Here is a 21,780-nt window from a genome sequence, read left to right as displayed (position 1 = left end):
CTTTAGCTGTATGAAATTCTTTTATGGATAATTTTGCTATTTTCTTTTCTGGAGTTTGACTGGTCATTCTTTTGAAAACAATAATTTGGAAATTCTGTTCATCATCACCTTTTGTATTTGTCATACAGGTTTGGAACGTCATTAGTGCGAATAAAACAACTAGTGTATTTTTATTTGTGGTTGAACTATTCATTTTTGGTAATGAAAAAAATTTGAGATGGAAGAAAAAAATGCATTTCAATGCTTTTGCATTCTCTCACAGAAGCATTGCTTTGTCTTGCATTACTCAGAAAAAAATTGCATTTGAACACAAAACTGTTCGCATTGTCTCGCAAAAAGTATTGCGTTCCTCAAAGAAACTCAGAATGGAACAATTTTGCGAAAGAACGCAAAACTTTTGCAAGTGAATGCAAAAGCACTGAACTATAATTTCCCCTTCCATCTCATATTTTTTTATCAGAAATAATTTGCGAGCAAATGCAAAGTTTCTCAGATTTATGGAGATAGGCGAAGTTTCTTGGGGTAACGAAAAAGCTTTACAAGAGAACGTAAATGCATTGAAATAATTTTTCCTCCCATCCCCATATCTCTTTTGGGGCTCCATACTTTTTAGCACAGTGTCTCGGTTTGTCAGGATGAAAAACATGTGGACCAAGGTGAACTTCCTTGTATTTATGACTGTGTGTATGAGTATTGATGTATAAATGTTTATGTTTAAATGACTGTTTGTCTTTTCTCACTTCTTTACGGCTCTCGTCCAGGTCCTTGGCACCGTCCATGTAAACGGTCGTGCTGTTGGAGTTGGGTAGAGTTGCCATGGTGCCCGTTGTGTTGCCGGTTCCATCCTGGCAATGTTCCTGTGTGCCGATCCCTACGGCTCCGCCCCTCAGTGGAAACTTGCCGTCCATCATCATCTCCATACCTTTGGGAGTCATGTCCCCCTCGGTCTCCACAACAACCCCTGTCCTTTTGTCAGCACGGTAGCGCTTGGACATGTACTTGTAGAAAAGGAGGCGCCGGTCAGCGATCCAGGCCAGAATCACACAAACGGGGAAATAGCAGAGAGTGACCAGAGCTTCCCATACCTACAACACACGTCAATACAGCAAACACAAAGTAAACAGATTAGTGCTTTGAAAAGAAAAGACCACAGCAAGCCAAAAAAGAAAAAGAAAAAACAACAATAACCCAAGCAAAAAGCACTTGCTACATTAAACTTTAACAGAGAGAGACAAACAGCAAGGTACCAGCTTGCTTCACCGTTACAAATGACTCAGTATGGCCTTGCTGTCTGAAGTACCAGTAGATAAACAACATTTATACTCATTTTATGTGACTTGGTAAAGTAGAAACTGTTTGTCACACAAATATTGTACTTGGAAATATGAGCAAATTTCCCAACACGTTTGGGTCACATTTCAAGTTTAAACAAAATTAAATATTTTCGGCAGGTCAATATGTTTTTGGCACTGTTTTTCATTATTTTCATTACATCTATGCACATTTCCCTACCAAATTCTCATAAACATAATGTGTCCAGACAGTTACTTTGGTTTTCTGGTAATTCTCAATGTTCTCAATGGTGATTCTCATTACTGTATATCATTATTTTTCACATTTCAGTAATGAGAAAGAGATTTTGTACTCACTCACTAATGAGATTTGGGATTATCTTAACTGTCATGAAAATAATGTAACAATTCTAAAAAAGGGTTCATCTATCTATCTATCTATCTATCTATCTATCTATCTATCTATCTATCTATCTATCTATCTATCTATCTATCTATCTATCTATCTACCTACCTACCTACCTACCTACCAACCTATCTATATATCTATCCATCTATATATATATTTTTTTTTGAGTGTAATTTTTGTTGTTGTTTTTTTTATTATATGCATGTACTGTATGTTACTTTGCATATAAATAAATAGATGCAGACATTTTAAAACTGAAAAAAAAAAGAAGTCAATCTTGATGTTCATTTGAGGGGTGAAATATGACCCAGACCTAATATTAACAGGTTTAGATTCACTTTCATACGAAAGCATTAGCACACACACACACCTCCACGACTCCAGGTGAGATGACGGACAGGATCAGGTAGAGCCAGATGTAAGCAAAGATACTCCAGAAGGCGGTGATGAAGAAGACTCTCAGATGTTTGATCTTCCTCACCTCGCCGTCAGGAATCACCCACACACAGATTCCAATGATCACAAACATATTAAAGGCAGCGCTGCCCACGATGGTGCCTGGACCCAGCTCACCGGACTCAAACCCATGACCACACACCTGAAATACACACACACACACATGACAAACTCAGCCAATCACAACATATCTGATGCTTAACGTGGAGTTTGGACCAATGAGATTTCACTGTGGGCAGGGCTACTCAGCATGACAACAAAAACAGAAACCAAGCAACTGGCAAAATTGTTGTGAAGTGTTTTACGTGGCAATTGTTTAAAACAAAATTAAATTAACATAAAAGAGAAAGGATGTATTGCTCAAATTGCAAACATAAAAGCTTTCAATTGATTGAAACCAGTGTTGTTTTAGTATTATATATCCTATGATGTTACATTTATTTAGTAGTTTAAAAGCAAAAGCAACAAAAGAGCAATGATACTGTATATACTGTAAGTGCTGTGACAATCTTGGTTAGTCTAATGCAGTATATGTTGCAAGGGTTTTTTGTTTGTTTCTGTTTTTTAATAGTTAATAAAAAGAAAACAAGTAGATAGAATAGAAAAAGAATAGAGAATCCTAGCATTAGAGGGTTAATTTGTAAAATAAATATAAAGAAAACAAGTTGTAAGAATAGAAAAAGAATAGAGGACACTAGTATTAGAAGGTCATTTTTTATAAATAAAAAGAAAACAAGTAGATAGAATAGAAAAGGAATAGAGAACGCTAGTGTTAGAGGGTCAATTTTTTTTAATAAATATAAAGAAAACAAGTAGATAGAAAAAGAATAGAAAACGCTAATGTTAGAGGGTCAAGTTTTTTAATTAAAAGATAACAAGTAGTAGCATAGAAATAGAATAGAGTGCAAGTGTTTGAGGGTCAAGTGATTTATTAATATTTTAAATTAGCTTATGTTTTCATATTTTCAGTTTTTACTTTTACTTAAGTTTTAGCAATTTTGTTATGTCCTTATGTATTAGTTTTATTTGTTTAAATATTTATATTTTTTAATTCAAGATTGAGTATTTTTTGTACTTCACATAATTTTATTACACTTAGTTACAAATGCAACATTTCTAATTCTCGTTTAAGTTTTTAAGAAAAACTAAATTTTTAACACATTTTTAATTTGTTATTATTTTTAACTTTAAGTTTGAGTAATTATTTTTTTTTTACAATCCAAGTTCAAGTAATTATAGTACTTTAAGTTAAGCTTGTTGTAAATGCAAATTTCTTTGCAACGTTCAGTTTTTAATACTTTTTTTAATCATTTCAAATTTGAGTAATTTTAGTATTTAAAGTTAAACTTGATGAAAATGCAACATTTCTAATTTCCAGTTAAGGTTTTTAAGTTTTTCATCTAATATTTGTATTTTATTACAGCTTTTCAGATTTCATTAATGAAAACAATTTTCAATATCACTGTAAAAAGTGAAAGTTGACTTAACTTAAAAAAATTGAGGAAACCCGTTGCCTTAAAATTATTAAGTACATAATAATTAAAAAAGTTAAGTGAACTTGACAATTCAATTAACTTATTTTTTTTAATTATCATTTACTTAACGATTTTAAGGCTACGGGTTTCCTCAATTTTTTTAAGTTAAGTTAACTTATCATTTTTTACAGTGTTAGTTAATAACAACACTGATTGCATGTTGGAAGATGATGTATATGCGTGAATAAAACAACCAAATCTTGAAGGATAAACAATGCTATGAAATGTTGTGAAGGTGAATGATTATGAAGAGTCAATATGATTCATTGTTATATGATGTTGTAATCATTTATAATTTATTATTAATTTATTAAATTATTTTTCATTATGTTCTCTGCTAACGTTTCCTTAACTGCTTTTACTATCATCCAGTTTAGGATGATTGCATTTTATTTCCCTGAAAGTTAATGTTAATTATGTGCCATCAGTGACATCATATACCCAAATCTCTGCAAAATTTGAGTTTGGGATGTTGTAAGTCTGATTTTGTTGTAAATTCAGCCTTTCCAAGTTGAACGGAGTGCATCATTCAGTCCATGCAAACGCATCAGTGTTTAAAAGCTAGAATTAAATGAGACATCAGTCACAACAATTATACAACAAGCGGATTGTGTCACTTTCCATTCAACATCAGATCAGTGATCCTTCAATGCTCCTGCAAGATATCTCACATTCACTGAACATCCTTGAAAACAAAGCAAACGTCCTTGGGTAAGATAAAATAGAAAGAATGAAATAAAAAGCACGCAGGTGTTGGTTATCAACGCGTGTGACTCTATCACTGATATCTCTCTATATCAACACCAGCACAGAGCGGCGAGCCTTTGGGATCGGTCTTTGACAAACAGATAATTCACCCCGCGCCTGCCTTCCAGCTGGGCTTGCGATGAGATTTCACACTTCTGATGCCAAAACTCCACTGAATATTCTGCCTGACTGCTTCACCTTCACTGAAGACTGCAATATCTCAAGATGAACGATCTGTGACTGTGGATGTGTCGATTACACGCGGTGGATGACGAGGAATGAACCAAGAGTGTTCTGTCTCATTAATAAACATGATCTGGACCCTCATTAGCGGGAGCTGCGGTCTGCCGGCCAGATCTTACACAGCATGCGTCATGCTAACTATCTTGAAGGGCCAAGAAGCTGTTTAACTCATCAAAATGGTTTAACAAACTAAATTTGTGGTCCTGTTTTTACAGGCTACAGAAACATTAAGTGCCCTGGTAAAAAATAATGACAAAAAGAGAGAAAACCCCCTCGAAAAGTAGAAATCCAGGTCAGGATCCAGACAAGAAAACCAGATTAAGACTGACAAACCAGCATAAACTGGTTTAAGATGCCTGATAGCGTGTAGTTTAAGTCACATAAGTGTTATTTTTGTATCAGTTTAAAAAAAATTAGAAGAACGGAATTATTTTCACTCAGAAATTGTTAGTAAATTTTACAAACAATTACAAAGAAAAAATATTTTTTTAATATTTAAAATTAGTTCATATTTTTATATTTTCCATTTTCATTTTTTATTCATTTTAATTTTTTAATATGTCTATATACATTTTTATTCCAGTTTTAGTCATCAAAATGAAAGTGAGAACTTTAGAAACTAGCTGAAATAAAACTAGTTTTTCAGTTAAGTCTTTATTTTATTTCAAGTAACAAAAATATTTATTAATAGTTTTACTTAACTATAATAACCCTGAAAACAGCAAGTGAATGAAACATTTTTGTGAATGAAACTTTTTAAAGTAGAAAAACTGAAATAGTATTTTAACATAAATAATACTCTGATAATCTTTGTTTTATTTATTACATTAAAAAATCGTTTATTATATTTATTAATTGAAAATAAAAAAATGATTAAAATACTGTATGTTATTGTTTTCATTAATATTTTGAATTAGATTTCATTTTTATATTTCCTGTTTTTATTTTAATTTTAAAGTTTCTGTAATTTTGTTGTGTGTTTTTTATGGCATTAAGCAGTTGGAAGCAGGTAATATTAGGACTTTCTCACTTTAGAAAGTTTCTTGTATTAAAAAAAAGTGCCCCTGTGAGCAAGATCAATCACTGTACATTTCAAAACGTTCTCATAGCTAAAAGGCAAAGCTAAAAGCCACAAAATGTATATTTTAATTACACGAGTCTATAAATTATGGATGGATCATGCTTCAACACAAACGGAATGATCAGACAAAGCACCACTTAAATTATGAGTGCTAACGCTGCTAATGAAATGGCAAAACCTCAGGCAAAGCTAATGAGGGTTTATCCATCTGCTGTGAATGTAATTAGTGATTATGCAGTTAATTGTCACAAAGGGTTTCCCAACTACATTTTGTCAATTCACAGTTTTTTTTTCAACTGCTTACACACATTTTCAAAACTTTACCTCTTTTTTTTCCCGAACTTTACACACAAATTCAAGAATTGCACACAAAATGCTAAATGCCTCACATCTCTTGCAAAACGAAGCACTGCATTCAAAATATCACAAACACATCTCAAAAGCAAACACCTTGGCCATAATATTAATTCCTGTTAGATTGTTGTGTGTTATATAGAGAATGTTATATAGAGTCAAAGGCTGAGAATTAGTGTATGGTTTTGCAGACTGTGTGTTTGAGTGTCAGGTTTCAGAAATTGTGTGACAAGTAAAGATTTTATGTGTAAGCAGTAAACCTGTGAAGTCTCACCCACCTCAATGACCGACAGGAGGATTTCAGGGGCGGATGATCCCAGTGCCATCAGGGTCAAATTGGACACGGTTTCGTTCCAGATTCTGACAGTGGCCACTGACGTTTCTCCATTTGGCATGGTGATGGTCACCTCTTTTTCCTGAGGGATCAGAGAGAAACATTTTAAGGATGCAATCAGCTAGTCATTACTGCTAAGTAAAAGCCTAACAGGTTTTAGCAGCAGGGTCATGGACCATTCAGGTCTTATTAACGTAGCAAACAGGATTCAGAATTGCCATCCAAATTTGAAAATGGAAGCATTCATCAATTTTAAATACATAAGTACATACAGTGCTTCTATGTGAATATATAAAGGGACATTTCTAGTTTCAGCATTATTTGATCTTCAGACAATCTTCTTTAAATACAGTATCAACTATGAAAACATTTGTTTTTTCAACCATTAAAATTTGCACATAGAGGCGCAATCAGATTTCCGTATCTCTGGAATTGAACAATATAGGGCCTTAAAAATAAACATACTAAAAGAAAAGCTTGTTAATAATTATAATCTAAAAGGATACTGAGATATGTTTTATACTTCTTGAGTTACAGGCATGCAAACTTTGGAAAAACAACATTTTTGGCACCTTTTTGTTTTGATAGAGGGAAACAAGATACATTTCTAGTCTAAAAGTATTTGTTCTTGAGACATTCCTTTTTAAAATAAATAAATAATAAATAAATGAGCAATATGCAAAGTGATCCATATTTAGTTTTTGACCACTGAAAATGTGCACAATTTTACAATTTACTCATGGAGCCACATTGAGATCCCAATAATTCTGGGAATGAACCATTTAGGGCCTTAAAAATGGATATTCCAAAAGAAAAGTTTGTTAAGTAAAGTCATACATAGAGTTACAGGCTTGCAAACTTTGAAGAAAGTAATACTTTTGGAACTCAGACTCCAGTGCTCTATGCAATTGTTTTGACAGTGAAAGAAGACACATTTCTTTATTCAACATTATTTTTTCTTCAGACATTCCTCTTGTAACAACTGTGTGCAAAGTGAGCAACATCTGAAGTAAACTGAAGTAATTTTGCATCAAAGCTCAGGAGAAAATTTTTACTTACTCGGCAAATATTCATCCATTGCAAAGAATATTTCAGCTTTCACCAGAAAAATATTAACTAACATCTAAACTTTGAGCCAGGGAAGTTTGTAAAATTTGGTTGATTTGACATTGATTTGGTTGGGGCTTATCACTGGTCCTAAAGCAGTCATTTTATGGCAGATGGCTGCAATTTTGTTTTTTTTCTCTGCACTATGGCAAAGTTCTTTTTTGTTTTCCTGTCTAGTAAAGAGATGCCAAACTGTATCAAAACCCTCAGGCACAGACGACCAGCACACTCACTCTCCACAACTCAATAACGCTCCTGTCAGGGCTCGTAATTCTGGCATTGTGTTTTTATTTTTAAGACTTTCATTGCACCTAGAGTCAGTCAAACTGTCATGGTTCAGTTGTTTCTTTTAAGACAGAAGAGTTCAAGTCTAGTGATTCAGCCTGGAGGTTCTAAAGTGTGTGTGGCGCAGCCTCTGATCCAGAGCTGGAAGATGCTTTTCCTTTAATAGTTTGCAACTCGCATATTTAAAACAATGACTGCTGCTCACAGTGATGCATGTAAAGCGATCTGTGCACAGATAGATGAGATGACTCAAGGCAAGAAAGGACAGAATATTGATGCTGGATTCTTTTACTTTCTTTGTGACTCAAGAGTTGCACAGTGTGCATCATCAGTGCTAATACGTACCAATTCTGATCTTGTTTATTGGATAGAGACAGCAAAAACACTTATGACGGTAAGTTTTGGCATGCTCAAAATGTGCACATCTTAACATAATAAACAGTCCAAATATTAGCTGTGTGCACGAGCCGCTGACAGGCCATACACACTCTCTACAACACTTCTTTGTGTCCTTCCTTCGCTAACATCTCCCGACTATTTTGGTCGTCTCTGGTGCCATTTTCACACTTGCATTCACCGCGACCCTGAAGAAGCATCCTCATGTTTTGACAAGGTGTATGAGGCTTGTTTCTAGGGGACGCTTTGATTAATGAGGTAGACTCAAAGCTGTTGGCTTTGATTTTGCAAAGGACGAAAGGCTGATTTACTTACCGCAGAGAGAAAGAGAGCCACTGGCTCCTCACAAAAGATCTATGTTGGCCAACCCTGCTGTGCTGAAAATCCTTTATCTAATTTGGTGTTTGTAAATCTCTAGTTGTGCTATATTATAATCTTTTTTTTTTAACTTCATTTCTTTCAGTTAGCACAGGTTTTATTTTTCTTTTTGGAAGTGATTGGTCGTAGGTCTCATTGATCTGAGCTTATGCACCTCAGTTTCTCAGTAAGAAAAATTGGCCAATTTGTTCACTCAAAAATTGAAGTACATAAGTTCAGATCAATGAGGCCTAAAATCAATCAGTTACAAAAAGAAATGCAAAAACTGTGCTTACTCAAAGAAAAAAGTTGATAAAAAGATTGAATCCAAGGTTTGGTAATTATATGGCAAGACAAGAAATTTATATATACAATAAATAAATAAAAAAAACAGTCTGGTCATTTTTGACCTGAAACACCATAAGTGTATTAAGGTGAAAAAAAAGTGTTTTAAGAACATTTTTATGTTATTTTGTTTGTATTCATATTATTTTAATATCAGTTATATACTATTATAGCTTTTATTAATATTTTGAATAAGTATTTGAACACCCTGCTATTTTGCAAGTTCTCCCACTTAGAAATCATGGAGGGGTCTGAAATTGTCATCGTAGGTGCATGTCCACTGTCAGAGACATAATCTAAAAAAAAAAATCCAGAAATCACAATGTATGATTTTTAAACTATTTATTTGTATGATACAGCTGCAAATAAGTATTTGAACACCTGTCTATCAGCTAGAATTCTGACCCTCAAAGACCTGTTAGTCTGCCTTTAAAATGTCCACCTCCACTCCATTTATTATCCTAAATTAGATGCACCTGCTTGAGGTCGTTAGCTGCATAAAGACACCTGTCCACCCCATACAATCAGTAAGAATCCAACTACTAACATGGCCAAGACCAAAGAGCTGTCCAAAGACACTAGAGACAAAATTGTACACCTCCACAAGGCTGGAAAGGGCTACGGGAAATTGCCAAGCAGCTTGGTGAAAAAGGTCCACTGTTGGAGCAATCATTAGAAAATGGAAGAAGCTAAACATGACTGTCAATCTCCCTCGGACTGGGGCTCCATGCAAGATCTCACCGTGGGGTCTCAATGATCCTAAGAAAGGTGAGAAATCAGCCCAGAACTACACGGGAGGAGCTGGTCAATGACCTGAAAAGAGCTGGGACCACCGCTTCCAAGGTTACTGTTGGTAATACACTAAGACGTCATGGTTTGAAATCATGCATGGCACGGAAGGTTCCCCTGCTTAAACCAGCACATGTCCAGCCCGACTTAAGTTTGCCAATGACCATTTGGATGATCCAGAGGAGTCATGGGAGAAAGTCATGTGGTCAGATGAGACCAAAATAGAACTTTTGGTCATAATTCCACTAAACGTGTTTGGAGGAAGAAGAATGATGAGTACCATCCCAAGAACACCATCCCTACTGTGAAGCATGGGGTGGTAGCATCATGCTTTGGGGGTGTTTTTCTGCACATGGGACAGGGCGACTGCACTGTATTAAGGAGAGGATGACCGGGGCCATGTATTGCGAGATTTTGGGGAACAACCTCCTTCCCTCAGTTAGAGCATTGAAGATGGGTCGAGGCTGGGTCTTCCAACATGACAATGACCAAGCACACAGCCAGGATAACCAAGGAGTGGCTCTGTAAGAAGCATATCAAGGTTCTGGCGTGGCCTAGCCAGTCTCCAGACCTAAACCCAATAGAGAATCTTTGAGGGAGCTCAAACTCCGTGTTTCTCAGCGACAGGCCAGAAACCTGACTGATCTAGAGAAGATCTGTGTGGAGGAGTGGGCCAAAATCCCTCCTGCAGTGTGCGCAAACCTGGTGAAAAACTACAGGAAACGTTTGACCTCTGTAATTGCAAACAAAGGCTACTGTACCAAATATTAACATTGATTTTCTCAGGTGTTCAAATACTTATTTGCAGCTGTATCATACAAATAAATAGTTAAAAATCATACATTGTGATTTCTGGATTTTTTTTAGATTATGTCTCTCACAGTGGACATGCACCTACGATGACAATTTCAGACCCCTCCATGATTTCTAAGTGGGAGAACTTGCAAAATAGCAGGGTGTTCAAATACTTATTTTCCTCACTGTACATGTATTTTTAATTTAGCTTTAATTATTTTATTACTACTTTTTCATATTTTTATTTTAGTTAATGTTTATTTAATTTCTAACAATGATTTAATGAAAAAAAAAAAGAACAAATTAATGTGTCAACATTTTGAGGGTTTTTGTACATTTCCCCTGGGTTTGTGATTATGACAAAAAGATGATAAATGTGAATGTGACATATATTAATTCAGATGCCCTAAAACCCAATGTAATACAGTTTATGTGATATAAATGATTAGCTTGGTTATTAAGCACAGGCCGACAATGATGAAGCACAAATCCATTCTGATATAAGCATTATTATTATTATACTTTATATAGGTTTATTTTTATTTGAGATTTCGTTAACAATAGCAACACTGACAAACTGGAAAGCAAATGTTTGTGACTATGCCATGATGGTGCAGCTTTTCTCATTTTGTTTTACTGTATTCCAGATTTGTTTATAAAGTTGATGCTAGCTGTGTGAAAATCAGTGCATTTCCTACATCTGCCAACATTTCAAATTCCTTGTAATACGGTATAAAGTCAGAGATTTTGATTTTGCTATTTACTTTCTGGCTGAGAAACTTACATTACTGAAAACATAACAGAACTAAAGGAAAAGGCTCCTTTCTAAAAGCGTTTTGGCTACTTTTCCTCTTTCAACAGGTTCAGGGCGCATGAGTCAGCGGAGGTGATAAGAGTAGGCGATCTACCCTTGACAAGTGTTGACGAGTCAGTCGCTTTAGCAGAAAGAAAGAAAAAAAACATCATGCACACTGCAAGCATTTGCATCCCATTAAACATTCAGAGGCTGCAGAAACAATCACGATTGTTTTTATTTTAATAACAGCAATTACTAGCTAAATTGAGCTCTGGTGAAGGTTACGCTTTTAAAGAAAGAGTTCACCCAAAACCTGAAAATCCTGTCACTTTTAACTAACCCTCATGTCGCTCCAAACCAGCATGCAGTTTGCAAAACTCTTCATGAATCTTCACTCAGTTTTTGTTACAAAAACAGTCCAGAGGGGCTGTCAAGCTCCAAAAACATAAAATAAACCATAAAATAAAATTGCCCATATGGCTCATTCTGAAGTCATTGCTGTCTTCTGAAGTCATTGCTTTGCATGAGGATATTATTCAGTATAATTGTATACATTTTCACAAATGTCATGACCAAATGTACTAGTTTGAACATGCATAATGGAGCAAACCTTCAGTGAATACCAACTTAAATTTCACATTTACATTTAACAGACACTTTTATCCAAATCAACTTACTATACATTGCATTCAATGTGTGCATTTTAGCAGATCATGCGTTTCCAAGGATTCAAACCCATTGTCACCACCATGCCGGTTTCAACACCAGTTTCAGAAGACATGAAAACTGACTACTTTTATCACACTTTTACAATGTTTCTGACCTTTCTTGATAGTCATGGTCACTTTCAACTGGTTAATATTCTTCATTTTGTATGAAGATGCTATAAAAAAAAAAAAAAAAAAACAACAACCTGCATATGGGTTTGGAAGGACATGAGAATGCATAAATAATAAGAAAAATATGAACCATTTCTTTAACAAATGATAAATTAAACAATTATGCACAAAATGTTCAACAATATTGTTTGGTTAATGAACCCAACAATAAAACATCCAAGATTACGTCAAATGATTTACTACTAGTCAATTAGCAGAACCACTACATCCAACTTCTAAAGTGAGGCATAAGAATCTGTTTACCTTTGGAAAATGAATCATAAATCTTAATTTTCTGCCTCATAAACCCACCATTCCTTGTAAACGAGAACTCCACTCTCAGAAAAAAAGGGACAAAAGCTGTAACTGGGGTGGTATCCTTTCACAAGGAAATAACGAGCTTCTTTAAGGAAGGGCTAGGCGATATGGACAAAAATATTACCACAATATTTTTCCCATATCTTATGAAATTGATATTTATCACAATTTTCATGAGAAAGGAAATGCTTTTCAAATGTCTTAGGCCTAGAGAATGAATGCAAACATAACTTGTTTGTTGAAACTCCACAGAGTAATTTACGACCCCATGAAATCTATTTTAGTTTTCTCTATATTCTGTGTTTTCATTCTATTTTGGGGGGGGACTTTGTGTGTTTTATGATTAAATACAAAATTTGTCATAAAAAATAACGTCTAATGAAATTACTTAAATAATTTATTTAAATGTATTAAATAATACATTTAGAAGCCTTTGTTAAAACATGCTATGGTTTTAACAACAAAACCACAGCAAAAACAGCTAGACTATCTTATATAGATTTCAATCATTATTAAAGATGAATACACAGTCGGTAATAAAATAACATCAACAAACTAGCAAAAGCACAAATAAATGCAACTGAAAGTTCAGGTAAAGAAAATCAAATCAAACGTAATCAAATGTAAAATACCACTGCATAGTTTTCTTTCTATAAATAAAATAGAGGAATCCTTATTAAAGTTCTTCAGTCAAGACCAGAGAGTAATTTTCATTTCCCTTTGTTCTTTGATTAACATTTATAACACAGATGGCAGCAGGAATATTAGGCTGCTGTCACTTTAAGACCTAATGCACAAATCCAATACACTCTAACACATGCACTTTCATTCACATAAGACAAAACCGACCGTGTTTATGAGGATATTTGACATAATATTGTGAGTATTTGTCCATTCAAGTGCAAGACAACCCTCAAGAGATCTAAATTCAGCATTGGTGCACTATATATGTAAAAGCAATGTAAAGTGCTTTGAGTACCCAGAAAAGCGCTATATAAATGTAACAAATGATTATTATTACTATTATATATGAGAGTGCCAAAGTGTTCTCTTTTGCATCATTTTACGCTTGAATGGCTTAAAATCACATTAAAATGCACACAAAGTAATAAAAATGTGCATGTCTTATCGAATCCACAGCTGGAAATTTGGAATTGCTCCTCGACACCCAATCCTACTACTAAAATGCACCTTTTAGGGGTAAATATGTTACAAAGTATACCTTCTGACCCCAGCAACAGCTTTTGTACTTTTATTCAGAAAGTTTTTGTACCTTTTTGTCTGATTCTGTGAATTAAATTAGCCAATAACTGCAAGACAAGACTCACCTGTGACGTGATGACCTCTATAGATGCCATGAACCTATCAGCGATGATGGACACTCCCAGAAACATGTACATGAGAGAGACGAAATACACGACGGCCCGGACGATCTGCTCTCCCAGACTGGGATTGATGGGCTTCCACACGGGCAGGATGATTCCGGGATTGCATTCCACCGGGTCGGAGCACGGTTTGTTCGGAGTAACGCTGTCGCCGTCATCGGTCAGGTTACTGTAAAGTTCTGATGGAGCTTCTGGAGCGATGGAGGGCTGGAGAGACGGTTCTTCCCGCTGGGATTCAGGAGAACAGGATAGAGGCAGAGAAAGGAAGAGGACGATAGACAGGAGGAGGGTGGGAGAGGAAAACAGTGCCATGGCCTCGCTCCTCAAAGGGCTTCGGAATTCAGAGGATGAGAAGAAAAAAAGGAGGTGATGCAAGACCAGCCCACCAGGGGACCTGGAAAGAAAAGAGTGAAAAAAAGAGAAGAAACTATGAAAATGCATCTGTAAATGTCATCATCAGAAAAAAAAATCTTACGCAGCGCTCACAATCCAACATAAATATCTCCAGGCTGCAGCTCTGTACAGCTCTCTTTTATAGCGGAGTAAATCAAGTAGGTGATTATAAAAAAAATATGTGAGAAGCAGAAACAGACCTTGGTAGAATAAAAGGCTGCGTAGGCAATGAAAATGATTGCTTTCTTAAGGTGAAACATGGTTACAAGGACAACAACCTATTGCTGAAGATGATGGGCGTGAGCTTAGCAACAGGACATTGAACCTTTGAGTCAAATAACAATGAAATAAGTGTAGAAATGCTGCCAGGATGCAGGATTATGTCCTCTGCAGGTCTCAGAGAGGGACATCTGTGTATGCGAGGCTTTTATTAGCTCAAATACTCTAAAACCTTTCAGCACTTGCACACAGTCAGGCAAACCAAAGGAAACTTTAATGCACAGATGTTGCTCTTTCACAGCTTTAGAGACTCGAAATGCGGTACTCAGTTATATTTCATTGCGAGCATTAACTTTGTCTCAGATTTTTCTATGCAAGAAGAGAAAAAAAAAGCAATTGAAACAATTGTGGATGAACATGAAAAGATTAGAGTTTGGATAAGAAACAATTGATGACAAAATAATATTGAGTCGATATTGAGTTATTCGACTTTTGTTGCAGACTTTGGTATCTTGGCAAATACAAGCACATTACTGAGATCTAACACCTGAGATTTTTTTCTTTTCCTAGACGAAAAAATATGTAAATTTGTTCTCATTTTAATCTTGTTGTCTAGGAGGAAATTTGATATTTTTGAGATTTCATTTGTGCATTTTCCTTCATATGAGTGATTTTGATATGAATTCAAGCATTTCTTGTCACATTTATAGTGTATTTTTAGTAATGTTTATACAATACTATTAATATTATGTAACAATATAACAATATTAAATTTTTATTTATATTTAATAATATATATATATATATATATATATATAATTTTATATAGCTTTCATTTATTATTTCAGTTTTAGTCATTTTAATATTTATTTAAATTATTTAGAACTTATTTCATTTAGTTACCAAGGCAACATAAAGTAATTTAAGTTTTTCATCTAATATATTTTATTTTATCAGCTTTATTCAGTTACCAAAAATTCTTAAGCTATATAGTTTTAGTAAACAATAAAACACTTCTTTTACATTTCTAGCTTTTACATTAAATTTTTATATCTAAAATATTTAATATTTATATTTTAGCTTTATTTCAGTTACCAAAAATGCTTTTGAATATTTATAGTTTTAGTGAACAATAAAACATTTAGTGCTTTATACGTTTATAAGTTTAAAGTTTTAACAGCTTTAGTTCACTTACTGAAGATGATTTTAATAGTTATTGTTTTAGTGAACAATAAAACACTTCTAGTTTTTACGTTTACGTTTTAATCTAATGTTTATATTTTATATATTTAATTATATTATATATTATATATATATATATATATATATATATATATATATATATATATATATATATTAGGTGTTAACGTTAATGCGTTAACACATGCGATTAATCCAAAAATTTTACATGTTAATATTATTTTAACGCAAATTAATCGTTTGATAAGGTTTGACCCCAACTTCTTCCCGTCATCGCAGCGAGGAAGGTTATCTATCATTGTGTGATGAGGGTACAGCACCAGTGTTGCCAGGGTAATGGCACAAGTGGGCTACTTTGAAAATACAGTTGCGGGAAAAATTACAGAGCCGTGGGTTGCAGTTTTTTGGGCTACTTTTATAATGTACCACGGCCGACCAAGATGTAAATAGACAAATAAAAATGAAAATAGATCCTTTTACTAATGTGTATTATTTTTGGAATGTATCCCTGGCAACTTAAGAACGGAGAGGTGGTTGTAACATCAAACAACGTGAGTTTCAGCAGAGCATACATGTTAAGGCTTTTACACAGCAGAAATAAACATGACAACAGCCACTATAGATTATATAAGATAATAAACACACGATTATGATAGGATATGGTTTGTAGGTGATTTTCTGGAGTACAATGTGTACATCTGAAATGCTAATTTGTGCAGTGATATAAAAGGCTGTAAATATTATATTTTAGCGATAGTAAATGACCAAATTCCACATGTGATCGCAAAAGGAAGTTATTACAAACACTCGATGGTGGTTTGAAGTGAGTTCTGAGTAAAAGTGTACTATTAATCTCATAAATTGTCTTATGAAGCATGATGCTAATATTAGCTCTAATGCACCTGCAGAACAGGTCCAATTCTTCTTCATAATGTATTTTGTAATAATACTTCAAGTAAGGTCGCAAGAAAATGTTTTGTTGTATTTATTTAGAAATACTTTTGATAATAGTTGGGTAAATGTATACTGGGATTGAAGCGATGTGGCTTGGTGTATATATATATTGCTTTAGTGAACAATAAAACATTGTTTAGTACTAAGAAATTTCAGGAGAAACATTTGAGACAAAGTTGCAAATTTTGAGCAATCTGACAGCAGACTTGGTATTTTGACACATCTGAGCACCATTTTGAGACTTGTTTTGGGTTGTTTTGTCCTCATTTCATTAGTGATTTTTCTTTCCAACAGGCACACTCTCAATCTAATGCTGATCTATAGCACAGCGGCGAGTGCGAGTGGGCGCCTGCTCGCTCTCTCTCTTTAAATGTAATTTTACAGACACTTAGATGTTTCTAAATTCAGAGCACGCTATTCATACTCACTCGTCCTTCTTTTTCCTCCTATTGTCTCTTTCTAAATGGCCTTATTCCATCACAGAGCAGCTCTGTGTCTAAAACAAAGTTTGAGCTGCTCTCTCTGCTCTCGCTCAGAATACTAAACAGACGGACAGAGCGGCTTTGTGTTCGGGTTTCACGCAGTGATGGGTTGCACGGAGGTCAGTGGGTTACCCCATCATTTCCCCTCATTACCAGAGCATCTCTCTTTCTCCTGACGTAACGCCATCCATACAACTGCAGGCTTGTCAACTGCGGAGAATGAATCCCCCCAATATAGCAGCCTGGCAAAGACTGAGTCATAATATGAGCTAAAATAACCAGGATGCAGAAGCTGTGTTTGTTTCTGAGGCAAAACCAGGGACGAAACCTGCACAGAATTCATGTTTCTTTTAAAACGGCACATTAAGGGAGGTACAAAACAGATGCTTTGGAAATCTCAGATGAGTGAGCTGCATATGAGAATATTGAATGATAGACACTGAGAGAGAAACTGAAAAACTGAATGCAATTGAATAGGTTTGCATATAATGTATGCATTTGTTTTTGCAATGTTTAGCATGCTAATAAAGCACATTAAAAGGAGAAAGAAAGAGCTGGGCATCAGTATTGGGGTCCAGCTCATAGATATTCCCCCCACAACCGGGACGTTTCCATAGCGACCCCACAAAGGGCTGGTGAGGGTGATCCATCATAGAGAAATGGAGTAGAAAGACAGAAAGAAAATTATATATTTTTTTAAAGTAAAATTAAGCCAACTTTTAGTACTTTTTAAATATATATATATATATATATATATATATATATATATATATACTGTATATAGTATATTTTTGCACATTTGGAGAAATGTAGCATTACATCACCTGCTCACCAATGGATCCACTGCAGTGAATGGGTGCCGTCAGAATGAGAGTCCGAACAGTGAAAGTCCAAAATCAGTGTGTTTGTAAAAAGATATTTTAACCTCAAACCGTTGTTTCTGCCCAAAATACTCGTCCATAATCCATAATAACTCTTCCTCCAGTGAAAAAGTATCCCCTGTTGTCCTCGAGATGGCTTTTTCACTGGAGAAAGCAGTATATTATAGAGGACTCGTATTAATAAACGTCTTAATGATGGATTTGTTTTTTACAAACACACAGCTTTTCATTTCACAAGATGTTAACTGATGGCCTGGAGTGGTGTGGATTATTGTGATGATTTTATCAGCTGACTCTCATTCTGGCGGCACCCATTCACTGCAGAGGAGCCATTGGTGAGCAAGTGATGTAATGCTACATTTCTCCAAATCTGTTCTGATGAAGAAATAAACTCATCCACATCTTGAATGACCTTTAGTCAAGTCATTCAAGTACATTTTCAGCAAATGTTCATTTTTTGGGGGAGAACTAAAACAGGCTGATATTTTTCTTTTAAAATTGGGACCTGGACATGTTTTCATGAGATTCACCATAATGCATCCTCTCTCTCCTCTGTCACACATACAAACATTCCCACGTGCGCAGTGATTCATCCATTTCGCTGTTTCAGCAAGTGCACTCACATGCCAAAGCCAGTGCACACTAACCACAGCACACATATTACACACACACACACTGATGCAGCATTTCTTTTCAGGCTATTCTCAAACAGATTGAGAATTCACTCTTACACAAGCAAGTTACGCGCAACTATTCAAACTAGCACTGATAGAGCACTTAAGCCACGGCGAGGCTAAACACAATTCTTTATTTTACCAAAATGCTTTCCGGAAACACTCAGCCATGGCTCATTTCAGCCTCTGACCTTGAGTCATCTGATAAATATGTGCAACAATGAGAAACCTGAGGCCTTTTCCTTTCACACTCCAAAACTCACTATCCAGAGTCATTACAGACTACACATACAGTCATTATAGACTCATCTGCTATTAAATCCAGCCTGAAAACATTTCTCTTTAGACGAGCATTTAGTTAACCAGTTCCCATTGTCAGTCCATTTTGTATCTTGTACATTACTGGATCTTGTTTATACACTGATGCATCTTCTTGTTAGTCCTCTGTGTATTGAGAAGGCACTCTTGTTATAATGTATTGTTGTTGATTTTATTATTAAGAAAACAGAAAAACAATGCATCATGCACCAGGCTTATTATAATTAAATAATTAGTACCTTCATTCATCTTCAGAACAGAAATTAAGATATTTCTGATGAAATCTGAGAGCTCTCTGACCCTCTATAGACAGAAACACAACTGAACTGTTCCCAGGCCCAGAAACGTAGCAAGAGCATCTAAAGTCCATGTGTCGCTTACATGATGCGGAAGCAAGCGCATGCACCGCAGCAGATGGGATGAGGAGATGAATTGTTGAATAATGTCGTTATTTTTGTTTTCTTTGCGCACAAAAAGTATTATCGTAGCTTCGCAATATTCTGGGCCTGGGAACACTGCAGTTGCATTACTGTCTATGCAGGGTCCGAGAGCTCTTGGATTTCATCAAAAATATCTTAATTTGTGTTGCGAAGATGAAAGAAGGTCTTACGGGTTTGGAGTGACATGAGGATGAGTAATTAATGACAGAATTTTCACTTTTGGGTGAACTATCCCTTTACGCTTTGTCTACAGACTGTCTGTTACCACATAAAATACTAAAAATTAAAATGCATGCATAACCAAGGATTTTCAATATGCAACTATTCAGAACTGTTTTAAAGTATAATCAATATTAAACATTACACATGTTGACATAATAAGCATTTATCCAGATGAAATCCCATTCCTCCCTTCAGACATCAGGGCCGCAGTCCAAATGAAAGCTACAGGCCCGGCGTGCATCACTGAGCATGTCGGTACACATTTACTGTGTGCTTTAAAAACCCTCTGTGACATTTTACGTTGCTGAATTGGGACTCGTAACCTAATTTGACCTTTTGAGTAGAAGAAGACAATACTCTAACAGCATCTTATTGTTGCTAAAGGAGTCTGTGATGAAGGATGGAAGGAACACGGTTTCTGTTTACTTCTGGGTCAAATTTACAGTATGTGCACAAAAGCTGTGAATAATGCCTGATTTTGCAGCTTTTTGTTTGATGCAAGCTTGTTTTTTATTTCTCTAGTGCATTAATCACTAATCTCCAACTGAATAGTGTTTTTTCAATATGCACATCCATATTCACACAATATTTGTCAAATTTGTGGTGTGAAAAGAACAACAGAGGATTTGGGCTAAAGATTTAACATGCAGCAACCTCTTATTTTGGTGGTTTTGCAATACAAGACGTTTTTACTTTAAACTTTTAAATTAAATAATAAATTACACAGAAAACTGGAGAGAATTAGATATTTTAACATTGTTAATTTATTCTATTGTATTATTAATTCAAAACAGAAGCCCTGGAGCATGACTCAAAATCTTAAAACTAATTTTGCATGCTTAAAATCTGTGTGACCGGCCCTTGAGCCTGTGCACATCCAGACATTACACAGTTATTTGTTTCTCTGAACTGTTTGGCTATTCAATCATTTCATCTGGCAGCGACTGCAGTGTTTACAAAATACAGAGGACATGCAGCTAATGTCTCAAGCGATCGTGTCCTGGCTCTATTTCAGGTCATTTAAATGAGAAGCGGTTTCCTCTGATACTTCCAAGGCTTCTGGGAAGACCCTGATGTTCCTTCATTAATTCTTACAAGCTGTACGCATCCACACAGAGCATTACATTGCCTGCTGTTTGTTACAGTCAGCCTCGCTTAATATCGATATAGGAAACACACACTCAAACTCTAACTCTTTTGCACTTATTTTTTACAAGGCCTTCAAAAATGTAATTTACAATGCAATCTATGAACAGTATTTTTCTGAGACACACCTACAAACACACAGATGGTGATGTGATTTGGGAAGGCCGTAGATTCCATCTCAGAGAGTGAACAGTTGCGTAATTTCTCCCGCACATGAAGCTGAAACACTCTATTTGATTAGAGCAGCATCTGATGATGGCTTTATAGACATGAGGCTGGAAAAGTGTCTGATGCTTAAAGAGACACTCGTTATGAAGAGAGTCTAATACTAGAGGAACGTCTGATGATGAAGAGCAGGTGATGCTCGAAAAACATCTGATGACAGAAGAGCATCTAATGCTTGAAGAATACCTGATGATGGAAGAGCAACAAATTCTTGAAGAAACGTCTGATAACAGAAGAGTGTCTGATGATGGACAAGCATCAGATTCTTGAAAAAACATCTGATGACACAAGAGCATCTAATGACTGAACAGTATCTGATGATGGAAGAGCATCGAAGAAAAGCCTGATAACAGAAGAATGTCTGATGCTTGAAAATTTCTGATGATTGGAGAGCATCAGATTCTTGAAGAAGCGTCTGATAACAGAAGAGCATCCGATGATAGAAGAATGCCTGATGCTTGACGAGCATCTGATGCTTGAAAAGGGTCTGATGCTGGAAGAGTGACAGATGCCTAAAAAAAAACATCTGATGTTAGAAGAGCGCCTGATTGTAGAAGAGCATCTGATTCTTGAAGAGTGTCTCATGAGAGAAGAATGTTTGATGATGCAACATCATCTGATGCTGTAAGAACATTTGATTGTAGAAGAGCATCCGATGGTAAAAGAGCGTCTGACGATTGACCAACATCTAATGCTGGAAGAGGGTCTGATGATAAAAGATCGT

General features: G+C 35.4%; 1 protein-coding gene across 3 annotated transcripts in view; it reads right to left on the bottom strand.

Moving 5' to 3' along the window:
• The window catches only part of slc8a2b (solute carrier family 8 member 2b), a 100,310-nt gene that overhangs the window by 19,797 nt on the left and 58,733 nt on the right, over positions 1-21,780 (bottom strand). For 2 of the 3 annotated variants that reach the window (XM_058745259.1, XM_058745262.1), the window contains exons 2-5: positions 13,846-14,296; positions 6,396-6,533; positions 2,072-2,299; positions 741-1,085 (exon numbers count right to left, since the gene is read on the bottom strand). In XM_058745259.1, coding sequence (XP_058601242.1) covers positions 741-1,085; positions 2,072-2,299; positions 6,396-6,533; positions 13,846-14,214 — 1,080 coding nt within the window. In that variant the 5' untranslated portion in view covers positions 14,215-14,296. The remainder of the gene's footprint in view (positions 1-740; positions 1,086-2,071; positions 2,300-6,395; positions 6,534-13,845; positions 14,297-21,780) is intronic. The other variant, XM_058745260.1, reaches the window with a different exon arrangement.

Source organism: Onychostoma macrolepis, chromosome 15 (genome assembly GCF_012432095.1).
Source record: "Onychostoma macrolepis isolate SWU-2019 chromosome 15, ASM1243209v1, whole genome shotgun sequence".
Taxonomy (NCBI): domain Eukaryota; kingdom Metazoa; phylum Chordata; class Actinopteri; order Cypriniformes; family Cyprinidae; genus Onychostoma; species Onychostoma macrolepis.
Note: the sequence above shows the minus strand (reverse complement) of the source record. Positions and strands in the feature narration are given on the sequence as shown.